Source organism: Podarcis erhardii (assembly GCF_964252035.2).
Source record: "Podarcis erhardii genome assembly, chromosome: 7".
NCBI lineage: Eukaryota > Metazoa > Chordata > Lepidosauria > Squamata > Lacertidae > Podarcis > Podarcis erhardii.
In genome coordinates, this window is record NC_138511.1 from 63,526,872 (window position 1) to 63,546,482 (window position 19,611).

The following is a 19,611-nucleotide window of genomic DNA, read 5'->3' on the forward strand; positions in this document are numbered from 1 at the left end:
TTAACAGCTTATAATGAGTATCCCGGAGCTGTAAAATGCCTAAGATGCTGACTCAAACCTTTCTAGCTCTAGCGGGGGGAAACAGGGGAAGGAAAATATGTGATTTGTCCTCTTTTTGCAAAATGCAGTCTTCCCCAGTGAGAACAAAGCTCATATTTCAGACTGGCTGGAGCCCTAGATGGAAGCATTCCTCTAAGATCAGGTTCCCCCAACCTTGGGTTCTCAGATCCTCTTGGACAATATACCTGCCCCAGCCAGCACAGCCAATGGCAAGGAAAGATGGGAATTGCAAACTAGCAGCCTGTGGGACCCTAAAGTGGGAAGGTTGTCTCAGAAGGAGGGGATATGCTGCAACATTTTGTTGCAGGTCTCACTTGTCATAACAAACTGCAATTTGGAGAAGGTATGGCCCCTGCCCTGGAGGAAGAGCTGTCCTGTACATAGTCACAGCACTAGGTGTAGATTACAACTAGGGCACAGTGAGAAGTCAGTACAATCCACTGGAAAAGACATGCAGATAATCAAGCTCTTAGCCAGTCACCATGAACTGTAACGGTTGTGGTCATGGAGTAGGGGAGACAGGGTACTGATTCCCTGCTCAGCCACAAAAGTCACAAACAAGCAAATAAATAATGTTAAAAGAGGTAATGTTAAAAGAGTGTCCTTCTGCCACCACTGTAACCACCCATCAACCAACCTCAGTCCATCTAGGACTAAGGGTAAGAACATCCAGGTTGAAGGGCAAGTTTCTCAGCAGGCATGAACCCTAGTACCTATCATTTCAGAAAGGTATTTAGTTATATATTTAGACTAGTGACCTTTCCTACCTCAAAACCAAACACAGCTAATAAAATTTGAAATACTCTGTGATATCAAAACTATAAAAAGCAAAGGAAGCCAATTAAATAAATACACTACATTAATCCACATATACATAAAACCTCAAGTGAGACTCATAACCAGCCCAATGCCTGTGGAAATATTAGATGGTTTGGGTCTTTCTGGAAAGCTGAAGCGTTTGGGAACTTGTTTATGAGTTTTCTTACCCGTCCTTCACCAGAAGGTCACAGAGTGGGTTACAGCAATAAAATATACTATAACATACACACACACACACACACACACACACACACACACACACAGAGTTAACAACTGTAAAACAAGAAATGTTTCACATCAGTTAAAAACAGTTCTATATATAAAACAAAGCAAACATTTAAGAACAACTTCATGCACATGGTTGCATATGGAATTGTTTTTAAAAGTTTGCATTGTTTGAGGTTCCATTCACGAAAGAAAGATTCTTAGGGATGGAACCAAACAGAGGAGGCCACAACCGTTGCCCTATAACCAAGTAAAAATATAGGATTTGGGAGGAGGGTCCCCAGTTTCTGATCCGAGAGCTTCTATAGGAAGAGGATCTCTCTTGAGAGGAGAGGAGACTGAGTTGTTTGTCAGAAAGTTCCCAGATTGAGTTTTGCCCTTGCAATAAACTCACTGAGCTGACTTTAGGCAAGCCACTTCCTCTCTCCCAGCTAGGACAGTAACACTGAGCTATATAAGAAAGTAAAGCAAGCCCCACTGGATCAGGCCAAAGGTTATTCAAGTCCAACATCCTGTTTCCCACAGCGACAAATCAGGTGCCTCCAAGAAGCCCACAAGTAGGCATGAATGCAACAGCCCTCTCCCCTGAGGTTGGTTTCCAGACTCTGGTACTCAGAGGTATACTGCCCCTGATCATGGGGGTTCCATTTAACAGCAGTCATGGCCAACAGACCTACCTTACAAGGCTGCTATGAGGATTCCAAAACCGTAATACATGTAAAGTGCTTCTAACACTCTAAAGTGCTTATAATGCTAATTAGGGGAGGAGGTTTAGTCCCAGACCACTCAGGACTTCAGAGTTCAAAACCAAACTGAGCACTGCAATAATCCCTAAGTATTACTAGTCCACAAACATTTTCACTTGCTTGCCTGTCCAGATAGTCACTCATGGCCCGGAAGAAAAAAACTGATTTTAGCAAAGTTTCACTGTTTGATTGCCTGGAGGGAATCGTTACTCACCACAGGTTACCAGGCAAGCTTTGATTATTGCCTTGTCTGCTGTTTGCAAGGAGCCCTGCTAAGCCTGCATAACAAACTGCATACTCTCTCGCAAGCTCTTCTCCACAACCATAAGGGCTCGAAACGATCTTCGATCTTGGGATGGAAAATTCCCCTGCAGATACTGAGCCCTTATATGTTTGTGCCCTGAATTACAAAAAAAGCCTTGCACCTAAGCTTGTGCTGCCAGTGCCTGTGGACTAAATCAATTGAGCCAACAGCATTACGTGCCTCACTGCCCAGCCCCAAGAAGACCTGCGTTGTGTCACTCTCTTGCAAAACCTGATGTCCAGAAAATGCAAACAAGTGAGGAAACAGATGTGGGAGGTTCGGATTAGCAAGGAAGGGGTGTCACCACACCAGCGCATCCAACACCATAGTTACCATGCCAGAGCATCCACTGGCTAGTGGCCCTACTGAACAGCAAGCTGCAAATACAAGGCCAGCTGCCCCCATGCAAAAAGGGCTGGTTTGCAATCAATCTAATTACAAATCAGCATGCAAAGGCCCCTTCATGGTCAAGCGCATGCACGTGCAAAAGCACTGAGCCCCACTCCCCCCATGCTACCATTAGTGATCCTACTGAGCTCACTCTCTTCAGCCTACATGCGCTTATTTATTGGCTCCCCCTGCCCCCGTGGATGCATGTCTGTGCCCACACAAAGATGCACATGTGCCAGGTGTCTCCACTCACCATCCTTGTGAGCAGGGGAGCCCTGGTGCAGGGCACCAGCCCATGACCATCGGTGCTGCCGGATTTCAGCCCAGGTTTTCTTTGTTGAGCGCTGGATGGCAGCTTCATAACGCTCCTGATGAAGAAGGGGAAAGGGGAGGAGTCAGGAAAGACAGAGCCTCTGTCTGAATCCCTAGAGAACTGCTGCCAGCCAGCATAGACAGTACTAAGCTAGGTGGACCACTGCTTTGACTGTATAAGGCAGCTGCCTATCCTGTAAAAACAAGCATTGTGTCATCTATGGGGCAGGGGGTGCTGTTGTGTGCAGAAGGCCCCTGGTTCAATCCCTGACACCTCCATAGCATCTGACTGGCATCTGAATCCTGGGAAAGCCTCTGCCAGTCAGTGTAGGCCTGAGTGAGATGGACCAACGGTCTGACTGAAGATAAGGCAGATTTCTACGTTCTGTGAGAGACACTAAATCTTCAATTGCCATTTCAGAGCCTTGGAGGTAAGGGTTTGGATGGAGTGAATAACAAAGGAGGAGACAAAAGACCATTCCCCAAGATCTCTAGGTAGATATGAAGTTGCTTGGTTTACCTTTTTGGAAAAGGTATTTCATAAGCAATGTGCCCCCCACCCATCCACTGAAAAGTCCCTCTCCAAACCACAAACCACTAAAAGGCTCTGAAGGTGTCAAAATAATTAATTCAGATCTCTGGAGAATAGAATTATAACAGAGATATTTTGCTGCTTAATGCTGCTGGATTTTATTACATAGAAAACACTGTTTTTCTGTATTATTATCATACTACAGTGGACCCTCCGGATATGAACTTAATTCGTTCCAGGGGTCCATTCGCACCCCAAAAATAACGTAAATAGAGGCGCACTTCTGTGCACGTACACAGCACGATTGAGCATTTCTGCACATGCGCAAGGCACGATCGAGTGCTTCTGCGCATGTGCGCGCCAAGAAATCCGGAAGTATACACTTCCAGGTTTGCCGTGCCTATAACTTGAAGATTCCATATCCAGAGGGATACGTAGGTAGAGGTACGACTGTATTGGTTTTGTATTATTATTATTTTGAAAGGAGCTGTAGTCCAACATGCATTTGCAGAGCACCACAGGTTAATAGCTACCCTTGTCCTATGCAATTCCATTTCCTGCTGCCTGGCAGTTGCACTGCAATCCGCAGCTTGCCTCTTCATGTGCCTTGTTGCCAGCTCTCCTCCCCTCTGCCTGCCTCCCTTCCTGCTCCCAAGCTACCCCAAGCCCACCTTGTTCTTCTCCAGCTTTTGACGCTGGCGTTCCTCCAGCACAGCTCGCCGCTTCTCGGCACGAACCCGCTGCTCCTCCAGTCGCCGCCTCCGCTCCTCCAGTTGCTTTTCACGCAGCACCCGAGCCTTCTCCTCCTTCTCCAGCCACAGGACCCGCTTGGCAGCTACTGGGGCAAAGACCAAGGAATCAAGAGGGAGGAAAGCAGACAGAAGAGATAAAGCAATGTAGTGCATAGCCAGCCCTGTCTGCACACACACACACATTTCCTCACTCCTGGGACATATTACATTACAAGGAAACGGTGTGGTTTTCATTTCATCCAACAAGTCCCTTAGGCAGAGAGAAGGTGAGTATTTTCTGGAAGTCTTGCAATCTGAATATATATCTGAAACAAACACTCTGCCACCTTCCTGCTTATAGCCAGATCCTTACAGGAATCTTGCAAAGCCAGCATGAAGGCAACAGCCTCCCCCCCATTTGCCCCATAGCACCTGGTATTCAGAGGTAGGCTGCCTCTGCAGCTGGAGGCCCCACTTTGCCATCATGCCTAATAGCCACTAACAGACCTTCTACTCCATATATTTGTCTAAAACAATATGGCCTCTTGTTCAGCTTTTAAAAACTGTTTTAAAGAATGTACATTATTATTGCTTTTAGCTCACCACCTAGGGAACGTATAGCATGCTGGATGTGGAGGGATGGAAATTCTGACACAGAATACAACAAAACAGTTCTTGCCAACCTGGCTCCCGCTAGGTGTTTTGCACTGCAACTCCCATCAGCCCCAAGGCAGAGGTGGAGAACCACAGGCCTTGGGGCCAAATGCCGCACCCTCGAGGCCTCCTTTTGCCTGACGGTTGGGACTTGCCCCAGGCCACACCTCTTCCCCAGCCATGTCCTCTCCCCACAGGACATGTGCCCCCCACTAGCCTGACTGGAAAGAGTCACTAAACTCTGATAATGGCAGAGTATTGTGGGAAATTTAGATGGCGTGTTGCAGATCCAGCCAGCAGGCATGGAGGGCAGATATTAGCTCTGATGGGCTCTGATGAGCACTAGGATGTCAGATATTGATGCTGGGCCTTCATGCTTACACACGCCGGGGATCAAACTTGGGACTTTCTGCACACAGTGCATATGCTCTCCAAGAGCTATGACCCTTCACCAAACAGCTAAGCTGCCTTATACTGAGTCAGGCTATTGGCCCATTTAGTTCCATGTGACTGGCAGAGGCTCTCCAGGGTTTCAGACAGGGCTTTCCTGCCCTACCTGGAGATGCCAGCGCTTGAGCCTAGGGCCTTCTCCATTCAAAGCCGATGTTCTGCCACTGGGCTGTGGCCCTTCCCCTTTAACTACAGCCATTACTGCCACCATCATCTTCCTCATCCCCACTGCCTCTGGGTCGTACCCTCGACCTTCACCTCAGGGGCAAGGCCCTGAGTCACTGGGGCTAAGAAGCAGACCAGTGGTTACAACTTTCCCCAGTGCATCACTTCACAGCGCTGGACCATTAAAAAATAATAATAAACATTAGAAAGCGGGAGCTGGCACTAGCTACAATAGCCCCTGGCATTCGCTTCTGTGCTGATGCCAGGCCTGGGAACAGTCCAGAAAGAGGCCGACTACCTCATCTGATGCTCGTGATAACTAGGCCTGCCTTTTCATTAGGGATTTTATTTTATTTTATTGGTTGGGGGGGGGGAGAAGGTGGGAGGAGATTTGAAGAGGTTGTAGTGTAAAGGAGGAGAATGTCTGCACTTTTAAAGTTAGGCGAGGAGATAGATAGCTGCTTCCACCTGCCTTGTTCCATCCTCCAGCACTGGGAGCCTTCATAAAGCAGCTGCTTCCAGAAGAACTATTGTGAGGGGTTTCTGGTATTTGGGGTTGAGGCATAAACGATGAATGAGAGGAGTTGCTCATTGCTAATGCTTTGGGGCTACTTCTGGATGTGAAGTTATGGGATACTTTTACTTTATCGACTGGTGAACTTTATGCTCACTTTAATTTTGATGGATGTTAAATATACAGTTAATTGTTGATTTGTTTAGTGTTATGTTGTTACGTTATTGCAGTGATAATTCTACTTTTTATTATGCAATTGTTACTCTGCTGCATTTAGACTGCTTTAAAAATGCAAACCGCTTTAGAGAACAGTTGTATTTTGTGGGTCGTGGTATATAAATAAACTGACTGACTTACTCGTTTAATTGTTTTTATGCATTTTGCATGCATAATGCTTTCAAATGCTTGCAAGCTGCCTTGAAGCAAACTTTGAAAGGCAAGGCACAAATATTTTAACTAAATAAAAATAGGATCTATCTGCAATGGAAAGCTGGGTTGGCAGGAGAGTTGGAAGGAATGAGGGAAAATCCTGCAGGAATTCACTCAAACAAGGAGTGAGTTGCAGTAACTGAACCCCTAGCTTCAGGAATGAAGCCCACAGCTGGTGACAGCAAGCTGGGGGGGAAGACCCTAAACAACAAAGTGGATCAGGATACTAGCAGAGAGGGAGGGAGGGGCAATGCAGTCAACAAAGGGAATGGGAAGCTGGCCTGAAAAACACATTCAAAAACACAATGGGGGAATGAGGGTGGAAAGTGATTTAGACTGGAGCGGCAAAAGTATTAGGAGGGGGAGTGATGGTGTGGGCAGTGCGGTGCAGAGGGAATGCAGGAGAGAGGCTGCAGAACAGAGAGCAGCACCCAGCAAAATTAATGACTAGAGGTCTACTGCATGGGAAAGGAATCTTCTTTGCCAAGACATTACCTACAACACATCTCACAGATGCACATGACGGGGGCAGAAGGGGGATGCATAACTGGATGAAGTTTGTGTGTTTGTCTAGACTTGCTGGCCCAATGGAACGAAGGAAGGAGTGTGATGATTTCTCTCCCACTCACAATTTGGTACACATGAGAGATGAATTTTCTCAAAATACAAGAGCCGTGCAAAGTCGTGTTCTCCCAGACTCCGCACACGCAGAATTACTGTTGCGGGAGGGTGAAAGGATAAAGATCAACAGCCTCACCCCACTACTGCATGTTCCTGTTGCCACTCCTGCAGCCATCCATGTGTTGGGGGCTGAATGTCTGCCACAGGGAGCCTGCCCTGTTCATTCGGAGATGCTCTCTGGGTGATTTAGAGTCCTGGAGGATCAGGGCTCTAAATCACACAAGGAGCCTACATACTGTGCTGCAAAAGGTCAGCTGCAAACATGGGGGAATGGGTATTGGGTGGGGCTTGGCAGGTGTAAGAGGTTACTAGCCAGGGTTAAGAAGTTTCTGCTTGCTCTGCTGCTTACATGATGGTAATCCTGTGGGAGGTGGGGAACACAACTGATTAGGCAAATTGCATGCAAGTAAATGCATGTTAAGGTTTTAACTCACCTAACTAAATCCACAGTAAAGAAGGGTGGAGAGAAAGCTATCTATTCTGTAAAAATTTAGTTATCTGGCAATTCTTTTTCCGCATTTTCATATGTTTGTACCAGCCTGCTGAGAAGTTAGCAGCCTGCACTTCTGTACTGGCAGAAGAGGAAGGAAAATCTTCCAAGGACAGCAAGGAAATCCAGGCTACTAGTCTCTTAGCAGGTAAACCCCCCCCCCCACTCTGCAGTCTATCAGATAGACTGGCTGGCAGAGGAATCACAAAGCAATCTATTCCCCTTTTGGCAGTCTACTTTGTGTGCCAGCTGTGGAAGAAGCGGCTTTCCTTCATGGCCATCACAGAAACTAAGTTGACTGGTAGAGGAGGGACAGAGAGATTGATCCCTTCTTCACCTGCCTTCTCACTCACCTGTATGAGACCTTGGAGACCACTGTCAGTCAGTGTGCAATAGATAGATGGACCAAAGGATCCTGGGCAAGGATCCCAGAAGATCTGCAAGCTTCGTTGCCTGGAGAGGGCCTGAAGCTTCCTCTGCCCCACAAACACAAGCTTGCTTCTTACCTAGATGTTTGGCTCGTTCTTCCCGTCGCTCTCGAGCAAGTTTGTGCCTGGCTTGCGCCTTCTGGGTATCTGGGGAAGAGAAGGAAGAGGTTAAGCCAGTTAGAAAAGTCATGTGCAAGTCCACCCCACCCCCTGCAACCCTGACGTTCACCAAATCCTCTTCATGTCTGCACCAGTCTTTCTAGACTACTGTGTCCCACTTGGATCTGAATGGGGTCACACCAGTGGCATCACTGGCAGTATTATTATTATTATTATTATTAATAAAGGAGAAACAAAAATAAACTATCAATATTTATATTTTTAGAGAAGTAAAACAGCAGTGTGGGGAGGAGGAGGAAGACAAGTAAGGAAGAGTATAATCACACAACAAATTAATATGAACAGGGAGGACTGAGGCTCCAAGTAGGACCAAAAATCTGAAAAGAAGCAAGAGAACTGCTGCAGATGATACTGTGACTCTGACAGCCATCATGCGGCCTTCTTTAGCACCAATTCAGGGAGCCAACTCTAGATGCCTTGTGGCGATATACCCCACAGTGGAGGAGGAGCAGCAGCAGCAGAAGGCTATCAAGCCAGGCACATAAATAACCAAAAAAAACTACTAGCTTGCAAATGTTTGTACTAGCTATTTCCATGATGGACTCAGGGGAGTGAAGGCCCTCTTCTCCCTGGGCAGCATGGAAACGCAAGCTACTCATCTCTCAGCCGGCCAGAATGAAATGTTGCCTTCTACCAAGTCAAATGGAGGAGAAGAAGAGACAGAGGAATCCATCTCCTGCTCTTCTAGCCTGCTACATTTCCAGGCTGGTTGCAGAAGAAGAGATTTACGGAATCAGAGATTTTCTTTCCTCCATAGCTAGGGCAGAGATGGAGCAACCTGCCTCTCCTCTCCCAGCCAGCTCACATGCCTGCACAGAACTAAATATGACACTTTCCTCTTTCTCTGGTTTACTAAGAACATATGAGAATAAGAGCCTGCTGGATCAGGCCAAGGGCCCATCTAGCCCAGCATCTTGTTCTCACAGCAGCCAAGCAGGTGCCCGAGGGAAGCCTGCAAGCAGGACTTGAGCACAAGAGCCCTCTCCCATCCGGTGGTTTACAGCAACTGGCATTCAGAAGCATTACTGCCACTGACCATGAAGGCAGAACATAACCATCCTGGCTAGTAGCCATTGAATTTATTCATTCCTCTTTTAAAGCCACCCACTTTGGTGGCCATCACCTCCCCCTTGCAGCAGTGAGTTCCATAATTTAACTAGGTGCTGCGTGAAAAAGTAATTTCTTGTACTTTCTTTTTTCTGACTTGAATCTTCCAACAATCCTCAGACGTCTACAAGTTTTAGCATTATGAGAGGGAATCCTTTCTCCTGTTGCCTTATTGCATTTCTTACCACAGGTTTTTTAAATTGTTTTATTATATTGCTGTAATTTTTAGTGCAAGCTGTGCAGAAAATTTTGTACTGAAAGGTTAAATGAAAGCATTTTAAATAAAGAATAAAAACAACACTCACATGGGACAGAGATGGGGAGACTCCAAATGGGGGAGGCCTAGGGTTCCAAATGAAGCCCACAGGACAGAGGTTCTCTATTTCTGCAGACCCCACCCATCATAATGACAAACCCCTGGCTGCCGTGTGTGTGTGTGTGTGTGTGTGTGTGTGTGTGTTTTTCAAACAGAGAAGCTGCACACTTATCTGCTGTCTTTCCACAAGAAACAAACAGTTCAGGAAAATTATGTGGTGACAAAGATTCTCACCCTGCAAATTTCTGATCAGCTTCGAGTTCTGCCCCAAACATACCTTGTTTGGTCCGGGGTCTGGAAGGCCCCTGGGCAGGGGAAGGCTGTTCACTCTTGGGTGCTGGTTGTTGGGTGCTTTCCTGACGACGTTCTTCTTCTGTGGGAGGCGATGCCTGGGCACCTATCGGCGGGGGGCGGCCATTCTTAGGGGGCAGGGCCTCCATAGCCAGGAACGTTGTGGCAGGCAGTGGGCCGGCCTGGTTAGTCTGAAGGGAAGGTTTCGCTTCCACAGGGGGCACCGTGGCAGTCTTGACACCCGGGGGACCATTCTGAGCAGGCGCCGTTGCCCCTGTGGGAGCGGCAGCACGCGGCAGAGGGGTGGCTTCTGGTGGGAGGGGAGGGAGAGGCTGGTTACTTGGGTGTGTTTCTGTCTCCCTCATGAGGGGCGCCGTGGCAGGCGAATGGCTAGTCCGTTCACTGAGGGGGAGCGGGGTTGCTTCCGGGAGGGTACCTTCCGGGGCTGTAAGACAGAAGGAGGGAAGAAGGCTTATGAGGAGATCCCCTCCGAATACTTCTCAGGCAAGCTCTCCAGAGTTAGGCAAGCGATCCCTCCCTCCCCTCACAGCTTGAGGCAGGGGTCCCAGGCACAGCTCATTTAAAGTAAACAGCAATCGCAGCTGGGCACAGTGCCAGCAGGGCACAAAGACCCCTTCTCCCTCAGGCCCGGAAACTGGCATACTCAGATGAAGCAGCAATGTATCGTTTTATGGGCCCTACGTAAAGTTGCCACCTTTAGGGTGGTTGTCCCCCTCCCCCCCGCCCCATAGGGTCCCTGTACCTCTAATATCTGCACAGCAGGCCAAACACAAAACACAAAACCCTCTCCTGACACCAAGTGCAGTTCACTTTTTGCTTCTGTAAGATTTCCTGAGGCGGCTGTTTCCAAGCTTCCCTCCTCCGATTGTTAAATGGAGATGGAGGACTTCAAAGAAGCTATGGGCCCCCATTCTTCTACGCACCCACCCTGCCTGGAGCACAGGCACCCGCAGGAATTTTTCCAGGGTGTATGTGTGTGCATGCATGTGCAAAAGAAAGAAGCACTGAAAAGTGGGGGCGCAGGATAGTTTCTTGCCCCCCCCAAAAAAAGAGAGAGAGAGAGAGAGAATAATAGTGCCTCCTATCTCAGGTTCTACAAATATTTTACACTTTCTACTAGCTGGTTCATGTAGGGGGAGAAACTCACGGCCACCCTCTGCCCCCAAGTGCCCTTGATCTGGACCAGGAAGAGTCAACAATTCACTCCTGCTTCCAGTTACATAATTCACTGCCATCCCCAACATACACACACACACCTCCCTCATAGCAACAGAGTCCTTCGCAGACAACAATTAAGTAATGGAACAAGAATGTCCAGCGTGAGACCTGGCGGAAGCCACAAAAGAAGGCTATAAATGCTTGCCCCGCCTTGTGCTGAAGAAGGCTCCTTGCAGACTCCTGCAGGATGGAAGGCATGAAGAAGAGGCAGGGGAGAGGGTGGGGTGAGGCCAGCCAGCTAGCGGTCAAGATTGAAGGGAGAGAAAAGTCCTGGGGAAGGGAGGGGACACAGTGACAACAAAAAGACCTGGGGTGAGCAACAGGTGGAAACCAAATATCCTGCATCAAGCCATTATTTTTGAATGAGAAAAGTGGGGGTTTGGAAGTGTTCCGACTCAGAGAAGCTCCTCCATCAGATCAAACCCCCTCAAAGCTACGTCATGTAAAAAGCTTAAGGGAAATTGCAAAATAAAGCAGCCTTCTCCAACCTAGGGTCCTCCAGCTGTGCTGGCTGGGGCAAATAGCCCAAAACATCTGGAAGGCCCAGCTGGACCGTTAAAAAAAAGAGAAAAGAACAGCAGTTAACACAAACTCCTAGCCTTGGATAGTTATTTTCATATTTAGAAACACTGACTTCTGTTTCAGTGTATCTGAAGAAGTGTGCATGCACACGAAAGCTCATACCTAGAACTAACTCAGTTGGTCTTTAAGGTGCTACTGGAAGGAATTTTCATATTTAGAAGTTATTTGCCATGCTGAGCTCTTGGAATGAGCATTCCCCCAGCCTGGACTCACCAGTGACTAAGTTGTTATGCTGCTGTTTTCTGCCTTCTTCTTGCAGCGCTTCATAGCAAGGATAATTTGCTAAACATGCTTCTCAGCTTGCAGGAATTCCTGATCTGAGTCACCTTTGTCCCATGCATCTCTGTGTCACAACCCTCCATCATCACTCTGGCTGTAAACAGCCTGGAGTGGCTGCCTGCAGAGAATCCTCCTTTAAGGCAAGAGGTTGTCCCATCCTCACATATATCCTCTCTGCTCTTCAATCTGGATGCATCCCTTCTCCCTGAGCAAGTGGAAAGACCTGCTGTTGCACTCGGGTCCTGCTTGCGGGCTTCCCATGGGGGCAGTGTTTCTCAAACTTGGGTCCCCAGCTGTTGTTGGGACTACAGTTCACATCATCCCTGACCACCGGCCCTGCCAACTAGGGATTGTGGGAGTTGTAGTCCAATAACAGCAGGGGACCCAAGTTTGAGAAACACTGCAGATAGGGACATCTGTTTGGCCACTGTGAGGACAGGATGCTGAGCTAGACGGGCCTCTGGTCTGATTCAGCAGCCAGGCTCTTCTGAGGTTCATCCCTGCAACTCAACTAACCTCACTTCCTGCAAGCAACTCTGCCCATTCTCCTGTACTACCCCTTATGCCTGGAACTCTGTCCCAGAACACCTTCTGTAGAACATCACTTCCCTTTTTTCCTTTGGACCCCAACACAAAATGCATGTTTCAGTGAAGCCTGTAACGTCAATCTTCAGTCCCTATTCCAAAGTGATATACATCCCAAGTGCATGTAACAGAATTCACACACTTTTTATCCCTGCAGTACAGGCAACTGGGGTGGGAGAAAACGAATGAAAGCAACCCAGCAAGGTGGGGGGGGGAATGTGTTGACCCCCCCCCCCAAATTATTACATGTGTAAAACTGAAACACACCCACACCCAGCTTTATATCTCAACAGGCCTGATACAGTGGTACCTCAGGTTACAAACTCCGCTAACCCGGAAGTAGTACCTCGGGTTAAGAACTTTACCTCAGGATGAGAACTGAAATTGTGTGCCAGCGGCGCAGCAGGCCCCATTAGCTAAAGTGGTACCTCAGGTTAAGAACGGTTTCAGGTTAAGAACGGATCCCCGGAACGAATTACCGTAAGTTCGTAACCAGAGGTACCTCTTTACTTTGGTATCAGCCCTGTCATTTGGCGCTTAGTCGGTGTTAGAAATTCCCTGGGTGCCAGGTGCATTTTACTACTGACACGGGTCCAATTGCAACTACATGGAGATTTCTGGGTGCCAGGCTGGTGACAGTCATCTCCATCAAGCAGTTTAAAAACCTCTGCCTTAGTCCATAGCTAATACCATTTCCATTTCCACTATATGTGTTTCTCCTTCGTGCATACTGGGACAAGTGCAAGCTATAGGCAAGCAATGTAGTTGAGATCATAGAATCACAGAATTGTAGCGTTGGAAGGGACCCCGAGGGCCATCTAGCACAACCCCATGGAGAATAGACATTCTGCTGTGGCAACCATAACCCAGGTTTAAAGTGCCATTTGATGCCTAGCTTATATAGCTGAGTTTCTAACACTGCCTTCGTAGGCTCTTTGGGTGCTGTCTTTACATTTCCAGAATCCTGTGGAATTCTCATGTATGTTGCTGACTGGGAGCGGCCGCCGAGACCACATAACACCGGTCTTGAAAAACATACACTGGCTCCCAGTACATTTCCAAGCACAATTCAGTGTTGGTGCTAACCTTTAAAGCCCTAAATGGCCTCGGTCCAGTATACCCGAAGGAGCGTCTCCACCCCCATCCCTCAGCCCGGATGAGGTCCAGCGCCGAGTGCCTTCTGGTGGTTCCCTCAATATGAGAAGCAACGTTACAGGGAACCAGGCAGAGGGCCTTCTCGGTAGTGGCACCCACCCTGTGGAACGCCCTCCCACCAGAGGAAAGAGAAGAACAACTACCAGACTTTTAGAAGACATCTGAAGGCAGCCTGTTTAGGGAAGCTTTTAATGTTTGACAGACTATTGTATTTTAATATTTTGTTGGAAGCCGCCCACAGTGGCTGGGGAAACCCAGCCAGATGGGTGGGGTATAAATAATAAATTATTATTATTATCATTATTATTATTAGGAGCAGAAGCAAAGCGTCACACGGAAACACCCTAGGGAGCCTCATTCTATCAGTCCCCTGAAGCCCACTATAGTGCAGCCTTCACTAGAAGGGGCTTTCTCAGGCCTTGGGCCACAGAGAGGTACCATCACCAAACTTTATTACGGTCACAGACCAGCATAAGATAAAAACATGCTAATAAAATAAAGCACATAAGACTTAAAAAGAGGAAAGGGATAAAAGTGATTATAACTCACGAAATTTAATAATAATAATAATAATAATAATTTATTATTTATACCCCGCCCATCTGGCTGGGCCTCCCCAGCCACTCTGGGCGGCTTCCAAAAGAATATTAAAATACTATGATACATCAAACATTAAAGCATCCCTAAACAGGGCTGCCTTCAGATGTCTTCTAAAAGTCTGGTAGTTGTTGTTCTCTTTGACATCTGGTGGGAGGGCATTCCACAGGGAGGGCGCCACTACCGAGAAGGCCCTCTGCCTGGTTCCCTGTAACTTGACTTCTCGCAGTGAGGGAACCGCCAGAAGGCCCTCGGTGCTGGACCTCAGTGTCCGGGTAGAACGATGGGGGTGGAGACGCTCCTTCAGGTATACTGGACCGAGGCCGTTTAGGGCTTTAAAGGTCAGCACCAACACTTTGAATTGTGCTCGGAAACGTACTGGGAGCCAATGTAGGTCTTTCAAGACCGGTGTTATATGGTCTCGGCGGCCGCTCCCTGTCACCAGTCTGGCTGCTGCGTTCTGGATTAGTTGTAGTTTCCGGGTCACCTTCAAAGGTAGCCCCACGTAGAGTGCATTGCAGTAGTCCAAGCGGGAGATAACCAGAGCATGCACCACTCTGGCGAGGCAGTCCACAGGCAGATAGGGTCTCAGCCTGCGTACCAGATGGAGCTGGTACACAGCTGCCCTGGACACGGATTTAACTTGTGCCTCCATGGACAGCTGTGAGTCCAAAATGACTCCCAGGCTGCACACCTGGTCCTTCAGGGGCACAGGTACCCCATTCAGGACCAGGGAGTCCTCCACACCTGCCCGCCTCCTGTCCCCCAGAAACAGTACTTCTGTCTTGTCAGGATTCAATCTCAATCTGTTAGCCGCCATCCATCCTCCAACCGCCTCCAGACACTCACACAGGACTGTCACCGCCTTCACTGGTTCTGATTTGAAAGAGAGGTAGAGCTGGGTATCATCCGCATACTGATGAACACCCAGCCCAAACCCCCTGATGATCTCTCCCAGCGGCTGCATGTAGATGTTGAAAAGCATGGGGGAGAGGACAGAACCCTGAGGCACCCCACAAGTGAGAGCCCAGGGGTCTGAACACTCATCCCCCACCACCACTTTCTGAACACGGCCCAGGAGGAAGGAGCGGAACCACTGTATGACAGTGCCCCCAGCTCCCAGCCCCTCAAGACGGTCCAGGAGGATGTTATGGTCGATGGTATCAAACGCCGCTGAGAGATCCAGCAGAACCAGGAAACAGCTCTCACCTTTGTCCCTGGCCCGCCGGAGATCATCAACCAGTGCGACCAAGGCAGTTTCAGTCCCATGATGAGGCCTGAATCCCGACTGGAAGGGATCCAAATGGTCCGCTTCTTCCAGGCGTGCCTGGAGTTGTTCAGCAACCACTCGCTCAATCACCTTGCCCAAGAATGGAAGATTTGAGACTGGGCGATAGTTGGCCATCGTGGCCGCATCTAAAGATGGTTTTTTAAGAAGTGGTTTGATAACCGCCTCTTTCAGTGGGTCTGGGAAGGCTCCCTCACGGAGGGAAGCATTCACCACCTCACGAAGCCCATCACCCAGTCCTTCCCGGCTAGCTTTTATAAGCCAGGATGGGCAAGGATCAAGGAGACAGGTGGTTGGTTTCACTTGTCCAAGCAGCCTGTCCACATCCTCGGTGGTAACAGATTGGAATTGATCCCATGCAATTTGACTAGACAGGACTCTAGCACTCTCCCGCCCCGGCCCTGCTCCCACGGTGGCGTCTACCTCTTCCCGAATCTGAGCGACTTTATCTGCAAAAAACTTTGCAAAATCATTGCAGGAGATCATGTGGCCCGTACTGGGCCCCGATGTAGCAGGTGGTTCCGCTAAATTGCGGACCACCTGAAAAAGTCTCCTGCTGCTGTTTTCTGCAGATGCAATAGAGGCGGCGAAGAAAGTTTTCTTCGCCGTCGCTACCGCCACTTGGTAGGCTCGACATTGAGCTCTAACCTGTGTCCGGTCAGCTTCAGAATGAGTTATCCGCCACCGGCGCTCTAGCCGTCTCAACGATTGTTTCATTGCCCTCAGATCCGTGGAAAACCACGGGGCTCTCCGGGCTCCATGCAATCGGAGAGGGCGCTTCGGAGCCAAACAGTCAATAGCCCTGGTTAACTCCACATTCCAGCGGGCCACCAGGGAATCAACTGAAAGGCCATCAACATGGGATAAAGCATCCCCTACCACTCTCTGGAAACCATTTGGATCCATTAAGTGGCGGGGGCGGACCATCCGAATCGGTCCCACCTCCCTGCAGAGGGGAAGGGTCACGGAGAAGTCCAGTTGCACCAGGAAGTGATCTGACCATGGCACTTCTTTTGTTTCACTTTTAGTTAGTGTCAGATCACCAACATCCGTAGAGGTAAACACCAGGTCCAAGGCATGTCCGCGGCTATGGGTTGGGCCAAACTTATTCAGGGACAGCCCCATGGAGGCCATGCTTTCCACGAAGTCCCGAGCGGCCCCTTGTAAGGTCGTGTCGGCATGGATATTAAAATCCCCTAGGACAACCAAACTAGGCGTCTCCAGGAGAACATCCGCCACGACCTGAAGCAGCTCGGGCAGGGAATCCTTGGTGCAGCGGGGAGGTCGGTACACCAAAAGGAATCCTGTACTGCCCCTATTGCCCAACTTCCAGAACATGCACTCAGAAAACTGGGTCTTCCCAATAGGACGCCTGGTGCAAACTAATGACTTCCTAAAAATCACTGCAACCCCCCCTCCCCGCCCACAAGGCCTGGGTTGCTGTGCGTAAGAGAAACCTGGTGGACAAGCAGCGGCAAGAACAGGCCCATCTGCTTCATTCAACCAAGTCTCTGTTACACATGCCAGGTCAAATCCTCCATCCATGATCAGGTCATGGATGGCAGTGGTCTTATGAATCATTGACCTGGCATTGCACAGCAGCACCTTCAGGTCATGTGGGTATCCCTTGCTGATTCTAGTATCCATCTGGTCAGGACCAGACCTGGAGGCAGGGATAGTCCTCAGACAACGACTAAACCTGCCTTCTCTGTAATGACATGGTCTGGTCTTAGCGTAACTCCTCCTCCTACCCGAGATCACTGAGATCGGTTGTCCCAACGCATCCCCCCCTGTGGAACATGCCGCAGCCATTTTGTTGGCTGGGACCCACTCCCCGGCAGCCCTAAACCCTCCCCTTAAAAACAAAGTAAGGCATTAAAACAATGAAAACAAAACAAAAAAGAAACCCCAAAAAAACAATACAAATAAAAAACTGTAAAGATTACAATCCATCAAAATCAAACAAATTCCCAACTAAACATCCATCCCAGCCCCACCCCACCCCTGCATATACAATAATAATAATCACAATAATAATAATAATAAAGAAATAAAAAGGAAAAGGAAAATTTTAAAACATTTTAAAAGGAACTCTGCACCCCTCCGGATCCCCCTGGGCCGCAGCAGCAGTGACAGCAATCGTCCCTGTGAGGCCTGTCAGGCCCCGCCCCGGGCCAGATGGTGAGTGGCAGGAGGAGCAGGGCCCTCAGACACCCAACAGGAGAGTCCTCCTGGGCAGCAGAGCACAGCAGTCCTTATGGGCCTGTCAGGCCCCGCCCCGGGCCAGATGGTGAGTGGCAGGAGGAGCAGGGCCCTCAGACACCCAGCAGGAGAGTCCTCCTGGGCAGCAGAGCACAGCAGTCCTTATGGGCCTGTCAGGCCCCGCCCCGGGCCAGATGGTGAGTGGCAGGAGGAGCAGGGCCCTCAGACACCCAGCAGGAGAGTCCTCCTGGGCAGCAGAGTCCAGCAGTCCTTATGGGCCTGTCAGGCCCCGCCCCGGGCCAGATGGTGAGTGGCAGGAGGAGCAGGGCCGTCAGACACCCAGCAGGAGAGTCCTCCTGGGCAGCAGAGTCCAGCAGTCCTTATGGGCCTGTCAGGCCCCGCCCCGGGCCAGATGGTGAGTGGCAGGAGGAGCAGGGCCCTCAGACACCCAGCAGGAGAGTCCTCCTGGGCAGCAGAGTCCAGCAGTCCTTATGGGCCTGTCAGGCCCCGCCCCGGGCCAGATGGTGAGTGGCAGGAGGAGCAGGGCCCTCAGACACCCAGCAGGAGAGTCCTCCTGGGCAGCAGAGCACAGCAGTCCTTATGGGCCTTCAGGCCCCGCCCCGGGCCAGATGGTGAGTGGCAGGAGGAGCAGGGCCCTCAGACACCCAGCAGGAGAGTCCTCCTGGGCAGCAGAGCACAGCAGTCCTTATGGGCCTTCAGGCCCCGCCCCGGGCCAGATGGTGAGTGGCAGGAGGAGCAGGGCCCTCAGACACCCAGCAGGAGAGTCCTCCTGGGCAGCAGAGCACAGCAGTCCTTATGGGCCTTCAGGCCCCGCCCCGGGCCAGATGGTGAGTGGCAGGAGGAGCAGGGCCGTCAGACACCCAGCAGGAGAGTCCTCCTGGGCAGCAGAGTCCAGCAGTCCTTATGGGCCTGTCAGGCCCCGCCCCGGGCCAGATGGTGAGTGGCAGGAGGAGCAGGGCCCTCAGACACCCAGCAGGAGAGTCCTCCTGGGCAGCAGAGTCCAGCAGTCCTTATGGGCCTGTCAGGCCCCGCCCCGGGCCAGATGGTGAGTGGCAGGAGGAGCAGGGCCCTCAGACACCCAACAGGAGAGTCCTCCTGGGCAGCAGAGTCCAGCAGTCCTTATGGGCCTGTCAGGCCCCGCCCCGGGCCAGATGGTGAGTGGCAGGAGGAGCAGGGCCCTCAGACACCCAGCAGGAGAGTCCTCCTGGGCAGCAGAGCACAGCAGTCCTTATGGGCCTTCAGGCCCCGCCCCGGGCCAGATGGTGAGTGGCAGGAGGAGCAGGGCCGTCAGACACCCAGCAGGAGAGTCCTCCTGGGCAGCAGAGTCCAGCAGTCCTTATGGGCCTGTCAGGCCCCGCCCCGGGCCAGATGGTGAGTGGCAGGAGGAGCAGGGCCCTCAGACACCCAGCAGGAGAAATTTAAGATAGAAACAAAAGACAAGCAGTTAAAAGCAACTATACAAGGGGGTGGTGAGAAAGGTAAGAGCTTCAGAGCACAGGAAGGGATCTACTGAATCAGGCTAAAGGCTCATCTAGCCCAAAAATCTGATCTCAAACCACAGACCCCCTTGAGATACCCAGCAACTGATATTCAGAGACATAACAATTTTTATAATGATTTTTTTTTTATTTGCACCCTGCCCATCTGACAGAGTTGCCCCAGCCACGTAACACCTCCGACACTCCATGCATTTTATCTGATCCTCTTTTAGAGCCATATAGGTTGGTTGCCATCACTGTCTCCTGTGGGGACCAACTCCACAACAGCTTCATGCCCTGCGTGAAGAAGATGTAACAGTGTCTTAGGAGCAGAGCTGAGTGGACTCCCTGATGGCGCCCT

The 19,611-nt window shown here is 50.0% G+C and overlaps 1 protein-coding gene across 14 annotated transcripts in view; it reads right to left on the reverse strand.

Moving 5' to 3' along the window:
* The window catches only part of MAP7D1 (MAP7 domain containing 1), a 62,047-nt gene that overhangs the window by 17,436 nt on the left and 25,000 nt on the right, over positions 1–19,611 (reverse strand). For 9 of the 14 annotated variants that reach the window (XM_081871665.1, XM_081871663.1, XM_081871669.1 and 6 more), the window contains exons 2-5: positions 9,811–10,269; positions 8,009–8,077; positions 4,060–4,226; positions 2,798–2,912 (exon numbers count right to left, since the gene is read on the reverse strand). In XM_081871665.1, coding sequence (XP_081727791.1) covers positions 2,798–2,912; positions 4,060–4,226; positions 8,009–8,077; positions 9,811–10,269 — 810 coding nt within the window. The remainder of the gene's footprint in view (positions 1–2,797; positions 2,913–4,059; positions 4,227–8,008; positions 8,078–9,810; positions 10,270–19,611) is intronic. The other 5 variants (XM_081871673.1, XM_081871664.1, XM_081871671.1 and 2 more) reach the window with 1 other exon arrangement.